Source organism: Mastomys coucha, unplaced genomic scaffold, assembly GCF_008632895.1.
Source record: "Mastomys coucha isolate ucsf_1 unplaced genomic scaffold, UCSF_Mcou_1 pScaffold7, whole genome shotgun sequence".
In the NCBI taxonomy this organism is placed as follows: Eukaryota; Metazoa; Chordata; class Mammalia; order Rodentia; family Muridae; genus Mastomys; species Mastomys coucha.
In genome coordinates this window covers 27,819,653-27,830,465 of record NW_022196913.1, presented here as the reverse complement: position 1 = coordinate 27,830,465, position 10,813 = coordinate 27,819,653, and the positions used below count along the sequence as shown (strand labels likewise).

The window sequence follows — 10,813 nt, the reverse complement described above, 5'->3', positions numbered from 1 at the left end:
TTTCTTACAGATCCATAGATGAAAGCTTAAAAGAAAGAGATGGCCCAGAGCTTCTATGTAGCAGGAGGAAGAAATCCAAAAGTTGTCTCTTTTTTCTCATTGAGATCTCTTTATTAAAGGCACCTGCCTTTATAGAAAGATCTATTTATTTTAATAGATCTTTCAATAGGTAAATAATAAAGACTTTCATTAGGGAAATGATTATGGGACAAATATTAAAATTAATGGGAAGGTAGTTCGCATCTCTGAAAGCATTTTTTCGTACACGTCATCTTTTCATACAGAGGAGACCATCCTTATTTCCAGAATTAAGAGATTTGTGTACTGCTTATAAGAACAGCATGTACGTAAACACTATGTCATACTCTTAAGATCTCTTAGCCCAAGAAAGCACATACTAAAATTCTCATCCCTATATATAAACATTACCCACCTACACTTTTTCAGAAAAAAAAAAAAAAAAGCTAACTTGCTAGAAATTTCAAAAGATTCCTTCCTGGGATCCCATAGTAACTGGGCAGCCTCTATCAGGCCTCAGGCCTGTTGGTTGTTGTTGTTGTTGTTCTCATTATTATCGTTATCATTATTAAAATGGAATCCTGGGACTGAAGTGATGGCTCCCTGGTTTACAGCACAGCATCACCATTCAGTGGATCACAACTGCCTATAAATCTAGTTCATGGAGATGCAATGTCCTCTTCTGGCCTCTAAAGGCACTGCAGGCATGTAGCACACAGATGCATCCAAGTAAAACACTGACATAGAAAATAAACCTTTTTAAAACTAAGGAAGGAATAATGGAGAAGATAAAAGTAGCATGTAAAAGGGGCATCTATTAGTACTTCAAATCTTTGTTTTAAATAGGTCATACACATGTGAATGTGTTTGAGGGAAGTCAATGATACAAAATGTGTTTGTTTGTGAAGGTTATTAACAAAATAACTAGTCCTGAAAAGAATAACTAGTCAGTTACTAAACTACAGTAATGTAATGTAAATAAATGTAATAGGCTATTCATGAGATATGCTAAAGAACACACAAAATTTAGCATCCTTTAAGGAGCATTTTTACTCTGCCCAGTCTATTTAATTGGAAAGATCAGGCCACATGCTCATGCCCTGGGGGCTTGCACCTTGATAGTCTTCTGGAAAGTGATTAGATCCTGAGGCTCTCACCTCAATAAAGTGTTAGTCCCCTGCTGGGTTTGTTTGGAATGACTGAGAAATGGTGAAAAGTAGAAGGTAGGATCCACCTACAGGAAATAGGTCAGTAGAGATAAATCCTGGAAAAATGTATCTAGTACCTTCCTCTTCCCTTATCCATTTCTCAGCTACCATGAGGCAAGAAGTAGCCTCCACCTCGCACTACTGCCACTATACTGTTCTCTCAGCAGAAATTCACACCCATGGAGCTAGACAGTTCTAAAGCTGTGAACACAGACCAATCTCTCCCCGCTTAAGCTGTCTCCTGAGTCTCTGTAAGTGGTGAAGAATATAATGCGCCTAACAGAGCTGTTGCATCGTAAGTTCAGATAGGGTGCAAAGGAGTCAGTCCTTCATATTTCTGGTCCTTGCACTTAGGTAGTTCAAAGGCTAGAATGGCTAAGCAAAGTGTCTAAGTGGCCTCCACGTGCTGCTGTCTTTATCATATTTGGTGGCAACAGCAGCACTGACAATGATAGCCCAGGAATCCAAGGTTACAAATAAATTATCCACATTGTAACTGAGAACGTGGATGAGACTCTAAGAATAAATAAATATTCTGGGCTACTTTAATTATATGAAGCAGCCTCTATATCAGTGGTTCTCAAACCCATGGGTCTCAAACCCCATGACCTGTTTGGGGATTATTGAATGACCTTTTCACAGAGATCACATATCAGATATCCTGCGTATCAGATAGTTGCATTATGATTCATAACAGTAGAAAAATTAGAGTTATGAAGTAGCAATGAAAATAATGTTGTGGTTGGGGTCACCACAACATGAAGAATTGTATTAAAGGCCACAGCATGAGGAACACTGAGAAGCACTGTGGAGCTAGGAAAGAGGCAAAGTGGACTTGGGGGCATGGTCAGACTCACCTGTAATGCCAGCAATTCAGAGCCTGGGGCAGGAAGATTATAAATGCAATGCTGATGGAATGACCTCCTGCCTCAGAAAAAAGAACAGCAACAGACCGAAACAAAAACAAAACACTAAAGGAAATCTCTTGTTAAAGAGAAAACAACAACAACAAAAAAGCAACAAACATACTCCACCCTCAACAATAAGGTACAAAAGACTAACTCTGATATTATTTCAAATTATTTTCTAATAATTCCAAAAACAAGGCAAATTGAACCATATTGCTCAAGGATACATGTACATAATAAGTTAATAAAGAAAAATAAATGTCAATTATTTCACTAAAAACCCAGGTTATGAGAAAGAAGAGCAGTATCTGAATTATTAAAGATATTAGCATGAGGAAAAAAAACTACCAAAAAAAACCTTAAAAAATAAATAGATGCAGATTTAGACACAAGAATGAAAAAATCTCCCATTCTGAGGAAAGCTTTATTCTGAATTATTTTTATTTGTAGAAAGTTTGCAAGGAACACTCAAGAATTTCCTTATTTCCTTCAAAAGGCTTTCAGCAACATTGATATTTTTTATAGCTGCATATAATTATCAAGAATAGGAAATGGATATTGATACAATATTAGCTAAACTTCAGATATTTTTCAAATTCCACAGACTCCACTAGTGTCCTTTGTTAGCTCTTAGATATGATTCAGAATATCACTTGGAATTTCATTTTTGTGTTTCTTTTGTCTCTTCCAACCTGCAAGGGTTTGTCAATGGGTCTAATATTTTGAAGAGGCATCAGTTGGGGACTGAATGCAATTCCCTTTGTGCACTAACTGAATACTCAGCTGCATTTCTCTGATGTTTTCCTTGGAGTGATTTTATGTATTATCCTAGTGGGGTTTTATTTTCAAATTGACACAATACAGAGTCAACTGATAAGAGGGGGTCTCAATTGAAGTATGACCCAGATTAGTATTATAATTTTATAATATTAATTGAGGTATGATCTGTGGCCAGGTCTGTGAGCCATCTTTTTGACTGTTGATTGGGAAGCGCACCCTTGGGGAAGTGGGTCTGTCTTGTATAAGAACGCATGTGAGCCAGCCAGTGGATGCAAACCAGTAAGCAGCTTTCCTCCATGGTGCCTTTCTAGTTCCTGTCTTGAGTTCATGGCTTGGCTTCCCTCAGTGATGGACTATAGAGTGTAAGATTTTAAAACTCCTTTTCTTCCTATGGTGGTTTGTATAAGAATGGCTCCCATAGGCTCATATATTTGAAGTCACCAGGGAGTGAAACTCTAATAGGATTAGGAGGATTAGAAGGTGTGGCCTTATTAGAGAAAAGTGTATCACTAGGGGTTTTAAAAGCCCATGAAAGACACACACAACACTTCCTGTGGATATAGCACTCGACTTCTCTATTATTGTGTCTGCTGCCATAATGATAATGCACTAAACTTCTGAAACTATAAGCGAGTAAGCCCCAATTAAAGGCTTTCTTGTGTAAGAGTGGCCTTGGTCATGGTGTCTCTTCAAAGTAATAGAATCATGACTAAGATAATATCCAAGTTACTTTTGGCCATGGTGTTTAGCACAGCAACAGAAAGGCAAACTAGGAGATTCATTTTTTCAGGAAGCATTGCCAAAATGGGGAAGCACATTTCTTGAAATGAGGAGTGAATGGTATAGATATGTCTTACTACTTCATAACATTTACCTTACTAGGTCAATGTGGTTTCTATTGGAATTCTTCACAATGGACTATCTTCTTCTTCATACCTAAGAAATGTTTTGGGAAAGTTATGTAAAATTCTGGGAATCCTGCCCTTCCACATCCATCATAGATTATATCTACCTATAAGAACATAACAGGGATTCCATGGTAGTCTCCTTCTTTCCTTCTACATCTATTAATCAGACTTAAACCATATAAAAGTTTCTCTACCTCTATGTATTTGTGGAATATATTTATATATGTAATATATTGGACATATATATAAAATTGATATATAATATTGATATATAATATATATGTTATTGTATGGGTCATGTATATCATAAATGATATATTATCAACAATATGATGTATAATAATATGTTATATATAAAATTATATATTATATATAATATATTATTCATGGGTTAAAATTAAAACCAAATGCTTTCTTCTCCTTTTTCTTTTTCCTCTTCTTCTTCTTCTTCTTCTTCTTCTTCTTCTTCTTCTTTTGTCAAATAGGATTAGTTCTGGCCATTAGTTGTTTCTTGAGATTTTCTTGCTTTCAATTTTCAACAAGTTTCATTTTTCTTTTTTTTCCCCCAATCTCATTTTCTGGTCTTGAACCATATCCCAGGAACATTGAATAATACTCTACCCCAGCCATGAACTCCACCAAACTTCAATAAGGAACTCAAGTTCCTTTGGTTGGTGAATGATGGATAAAAGCCACATCACATCAGTGTGATAATCGCCACTAAAAGGTGACCTACTTCTACACTCCATCAGTTGTTAGAGAAGATGTGTGTGTGTGTGTGTGTATATATATATATATATATATATATATGTGTGTGTGTGTGTGTGTATACACACATATATTTATAAACATACACATATATATACACATATATACACACATAAATACACACACATATATGTGTATATATATGTGTATGTTTATAAATATATGTGTGTATACACACACACACACACACACACACACACACACATCTTTCCAAGTTCACAGTGTGTTCTAATTCTATAAAAGTGGTAACACTTTTCAATGATTTCTAGTATTTCATTTTCTACAACATGGAATATTAAATATGTTTGTCTAATTCTAATGTATAGAAACAGCTGTTTAAATCAATGAACTATATTCCTGAAGAAGCATTTCAATGAGATCACAGCATAGGGAGATGTAGCTTTGTGGCTTTGGACTTACAGCATTCAGTCACTAGTTTTCCTTTATCCTTTAACTTTATCTTTCTTAATATCCCAATGTTATCATGTTCACATATCAATGTTTATATTCTATTAGATTCCTATTGGTTTTAATCACTTATTTAAGAGCTTATTTTGCCTGAATAGCAAATTTTGTTCCATTGGCAATTCAGTGTTGTATGAAAAAATATACTAAACAAAATGTCCTCTCTTCCCATTACTTTTTCTCTGTTACTTTCTCCTCTACCTCCTACATGTAAGCCATCTCTTCAGTTTTTACTTTATCTATCTTCTCTGTATTCTATGCAAATGAACAAAAAGTGTCTTTCTTGCCTTGCCTTTTTTATCACAGAGTATCATATTATGAATATTCTTTTGGATTTATCTTATTACTTATATGTATTTCCAGTAATTCAGTCCAAATTAGTTTATAGAGATCTTCCTGAGACATTTTGTAGCTTCATATTATTCCCTTATGTGAACATACCCGAGTTCATTCAACCACCCACATTTAGACGGAAACGGGTTATTTTCGGTTTTTACAATTCCAAATACTATTGCAAGGAATACTTCTGAGTATACAATCCACACTTTTATTTTTTTTTTATTTAAATGAAAAGAAAAGTGATGTCTGGGATAAAAAATATTTACTCTGTTTATTATAAACCGTCTTTTCCACAAACTCTGCCTTTAAAACACTACCCATGAGATCATACATAGCATCATAATAAAATGACAACAAACTCAAAATCGCAGAGGAAAAGGAACTAAGTTTGTGCCTTTTACTCTTTCAACTTTTCTACAAATCACGTTGTTCTTCTTACAAGAGTTGCTATGCAGTCCAGAGCAGAAATGATCAGAGTGTTCCACATCTCTAACACTCCAGAATGCTCAGAAGTTTCTTTTTAAAGTCAGACAGGGATAGTGGGTTATGTCTATCACCCTGGAACATAGGAGGCTGAAACAGGACTGTTGAGTGCAAGTGAAGTCCTGTACAAGTGTGTTTGACATAAGCATAGTCATATTGAAGACTGGTTCATTAGCCCCATGGGGGTGGGAAAGCCTTCCTCCAGTGAGGCTCAGAGGGATCTCAAAGCTTTCCACTGGTTCAAGTGTTGAGAGTGAATATAGAAAACATCCATCATTGCTTTTTCCCCATTCCTCTGGTCCCAGATGATGTATCCTGAAGATTTCTCTCCTACATATCCCCCATTCTTATCAAGATTAACTAAACTTTTCCCCTCGACCCAGTTGTATGCCAGAAACCCTGCCTCCTTGTTCAGCAGTATGCAGAACGCCATCTTCCTTGTATGTGTTCACATCCTGTAGGTGTGTCCATGCCCAGGTTTTTGCCAGTGTTGTAGACAATCTTGGTTAGCAGCTTGGTGTACCCTGGAAGAGGGAATTGCCCCCACCAAATTGGAACATGGACATATTTGCAAGCCGTTTTCTATATTTCTAATTGATGTAGGAGGACACTGTTGTAGGCAGTATCATCCATAAGCTGGTAGGACTGAGCTAGATAAGAAAGGTAGCTGACCATGAGCCAGGGAGCAAGCCACTAAGTAGCTTTCCTCAACTGGTTTAAGCTCAACTCCTCCTTGGCTTCTCTGGATGATAGCCTATAACCTGTGAACTGAAATTAGACCTTTCCTCCCCAAGCTACTTTTGGCCATGGAGTTTATTATAACAAAACAAAGCAAACTAGAATGACAGGCAAGCCCATATTTCCCGAGAAATACTCACATGTCAAGAGGTAAGGTTGCCTCATTTCATCCCAGTTAGAGTTAGAGAGCAGTGGCTCTCAGGTGTGGCTAGATAACAGCATGTTGTGAGAAACTAAAACACTCATATTCTTAGATATATAGAGAGTCATTAGTCAGAATCATCCTGATAAAAGTTTATAATTTGTAGTTAAAATACAAGAGTGAAGATTCATACATACGTGTGTAATTTTGCTATTGCTGACTTGTCTGGCAGATAGATTAATGTTAAAAAGTAAAGTTTTTTATATTGTTCCTATCTCATTATTTTAAAAAATATCAAAACACCTGATTTAGTGATGGGCAATGTTCTTTGCCTTCTCTGTTAAGCAAGCAGTTTAAGGGGAAAGCACAGAAGACTTGAATTGTCTCAAAATTCAGGGAGTTCCCCTCAGAGCTTCTAGGGACTCAACCACCAACCAAGGAGTATACATGGTGGGACTAATTGTTCTGGCAGCATGTGTATAGTAGAGGATTGCAAAGTCGATCATCAATGGGAAGAGAGGTCCTTGGTCCTGTGAAGGTTCTGTGCCCCAGTGTAGGGGAATGCCAGGGCCAATAAGTGGGAGAGGGTGGGGTGGCAAGCATGGGGAGGGGAGAGCCAACAGGGGTTTGTTCTTGTTGTCTTTGTTTGTTTGTTTGTTTGTTTGTTCCTGGGAGGGGAAACTGGGAAAAGAAAAATCATATGACATGTAAATAAAGAACATATCTAATAAAAAAAAAAATTCAAGGAGTTCAATCCCCTATCCTGCCCCTATCTTGAAGTCAACGAGAAAGAAGAAACCAAAGAAAGATACTGGAGAATAAGCACTAACGTGTTTTACCATTTGTAGGAAGGTTTCTTTGTTATTAACAAAAAGGGGTTAAATCTCCACTGTTCAATATCAAACACCCATACAGTTTCTCTGCTCTGGCTCAGAGTTTTAATGAATACCAAAGTTTGCATTTGTTAATGCATGAAGGTGAAAATATACATTGTAGCATGAAAATACTGATAATATAAATTACTTTTACATAAAATTCATCGTTAAAGATAATACTACAAGATTTTAAAAATGCCTCTTGAACAGTGTGTTGAATTACTATGTTCCTCTATTTGCATTGCTTTTGTATGTGGAGGTTTAGGGCAGTAAAATTGATAATGTGATGTTAAAGACAATTGTACCACAAAACAACAGCCATAACAATATATTATTGTATAATATAATGTTGTATCTTACACTATTGTAAACATTGTATCTTATACTATTGTATACCATACTATTTTATAATAAAACATTGTATCTTGTCTTTGTAGTGGGAGACTTGTAATTTCTGAATCTAATTGCAACCAGACATGCCAGAAATAATGATTGTCACTGGACTATCATTGACCTCTAAGTCATTACCTTGGTTGAATAGCTACATAAATAAAACAATTCATTTAACATCTTGCAAGGCATGGCTTTGATTCTGCTTGAATGTCTTCTCAAATCTGATTCTAAGATTAAATCTTAACCCCTCATTTTCCTTGAATGTAACTGACATTCAAGGAGATCCAGGAAACATTAGTCCCATGTTTTCATGAGTAGCAGCCATATATGGAGATCAGCTGTTCAATAACAGGGCTGGGATTCTCTAACGATGGGAGTAGTGATGTTCTGAGCTGTATTTCTCATCTGTGTTTCTCTTGACTAGTGGTTCAATTATCTAGTTTTATTATAGTGTATTACAATTTAGTCCTAAAACATGTCAGAAGAATTAAGCAAGACCCAAGAGAAATTCTTCAAAGTAAATCTCAACTTCATTTCCAAAGACTTTGAAAACACCATTTATATGTTACTTGGAAATTAGTCATTTTCATGTATGCACCATAGGTATGTTTTCTAGTCTCCCCCACCCCAATAATCTGAATTTGAGGTACCTCAACCCAAAGGAGTAGTTGTCCAGATAAATAGAAAAGCAACAGCCCCGCCCCCAACCCTTGGGAACAGAAAGAAAAGAATTATACTAAGAAATTCTTTAAAAACTTAGGTAGAGCTGGCAGAAATAAAGTCACAGATATATAGACTCATGCCCTAGGAGAGAAGAATTTAACTCAAAATGGTAAATAATCTCTTAAGCATTGAACTAAACCAGTTTGATGAACTCAAATGCCCTCGGCTCAATAGGCAGGACTCTCGGAGGAGCCTGTGTTACTTCCCTCACTTAAGTGCAGATTTGTAATAAAAATCATAATGCCAATGGCACGGTTTTGGGCTACACAAGAAGCTAACCACTTGGAGAATCGTCTTTGATGGGTCAAAAAACTGTACAGTCCAAGATCAGTTTATAATTTACGAAGAAAATAGAAAGTTTTGTTTCTCTGAGTTGAAATTTGCTGAACACCGCGGGAAATATTGCAAGTTTTTGGCAGAAGGCTTAGTGCTTTGCTCGTTTTTTGAGATGTGCATGAAGCCCGAGACTTCGGGGATCATTATTTGAGAAAAATTGGGCAATTCGATGTAGGGAATTTTGACATTTTTGGCTTTTTTTGAGGTGTAACAAACACAACTCCGCATCCGAGAGGACACTCCGCGGCTGCCAGCGAGGCGGGCTGGACAGCGCACCAATCACGGCGCAGCTCCGCCCTATATAAACGGGCGGGCGCAGCGCCGCGGCCCGAGTCCCGGCCAGTGCCTCTGCTTCCGGCTCGAGTTCTCTCTCCTCACTCACGCTTCGCCATGTCCGAGACTGCGCCTGCTGCGCCCGCCGCCCCGGCCCCCGCCGAGAAGACACCCGTAAAGAAGAAGGCCCGTAAGGCCGCAGGTGGCGCGAAGCGCAAAGCGTCCGGACCCCCGGTGTCCGAGCTCATCACCAAGGCTGTGGCCGCTTCTAAGGAGCGCAGCGGCGTGTCCCTGGCTGCGCTCAAGAAGGCGCTGGCGGCCGCCGGCTACGACGTGGAGAAGAACAACAGCCGCATCAAGCTCGGGCTGAAGAGCCTGGTGAGCAAGGGTACCCTGGTGCAGACCAAGGGCACCGGCGCCTCCGGCTCCTTCAAACTCAACAAGAAGGCGGCTTCCGGCGAGGCCAAGCCCAAAGCAAAGAGGGCAGGCGCGGCCAAGGCCAAAAAGCCTGCGGGCGCAGCCAAGAAGCCCAAGAAGGCTGCGGGGACAGCCACCCCCAAGAAGAGCACCAAGAAGACTCCAAAGAAAGCAAAGAAGCCAGCTGCAACTGCGGGAGCCAAAAAAGCTAAGAGCCCGAAGAAGGCGAAAGCAGCTAAGGCTAAGAAGGCGCCCAAGAGCCCTGCCAAGGCGAAAACGGTAAAGCCCAAAACGGCCAAACCAAAAACCTCCAAGCCTAAGGCAGCTAAGCCAAAGAAAACCGCAGCCAAGAAAAAGTAAATTTTCTTTGGCTAGCCGCTTAGCCCAACAACCCAAAGGCTCTTTTCAGAGCCACCCACAAGTCTCAGTAAAAGAGCTGTTGCACATTCAGAGGGGGCGTGGTTAGGGTGGGAGCGCTACCTAGTGGGCTGAGCCTCGAGAGAAGAGGCCGGGGAAATGTGGGTGTACGAAGTGGGTATTAACTAGCATAGCTATCAGGGTTACTCTTCCTCCTCTTAAGTGTGTACATAGTTTATTTCCTGGGGGTGGGGAGCGTAAGTAACCCTTAAGAGACAATGAAATGAAACGGTTGCCACCTCGATGTGCATCATTTTAGCTTTTAAGGGAGAGAGAAGAATTTAGTGGTAGAATCCTAAGCATTAAGCTGTTCAGAGCGGAAGGAGTTGGATCACTGTCCTGACAGTCCCCGCCTACATTTCACCGTACTTCTGACTGCTTAGTGAAGAATGCAGACCCAACCAGAGTACTCTTAGATTTTTCTGTATTTACCTTTTTGACAGCGATCGTACTTAAATGGTTAGCTATAGCAGATTTGTGCAGTTTAATTCGTACTTCCCGATTGGTGAAAGCCAAGTGACAAGACAGCCAATGAGACAGTAGACCTTCAAGTGTCGTTTACGTTCCTGTTCGTGACGAAACACTAAAACTAACCCAATCCTGAAGGAAATCTTATTAACCT

At 38.9% G+C, this 10,813-nt stretch overlaps 1 protein-coding gene across 1 annotated transcript in view; it reads left to right on the top strand.

Moving 5' to 3' along the window:
- The window catches only part of LOC116082008 (histone H1.4), a 98,582-nt gene extending 88,394 nt beyond the window's left edge, over positions 1–10,188 (top strand). The window contains exon 2 of the mRNA XM_031358810.1: positions 9,411–10,188. Coding sequence (XP_031214670.1) covers positions 9,475–10,134 — 660 coding nt within the window. The 5' untranslated portion in view covers positions 9,411–9,474 and the 3' untranslated portion in view covers positions 10,135–10,188. The remainder of the gene's footprint in view (positions 1–9,410) is intronic.
- Positions 10,189–10,813: the final 625 nt, after the last annotated feature.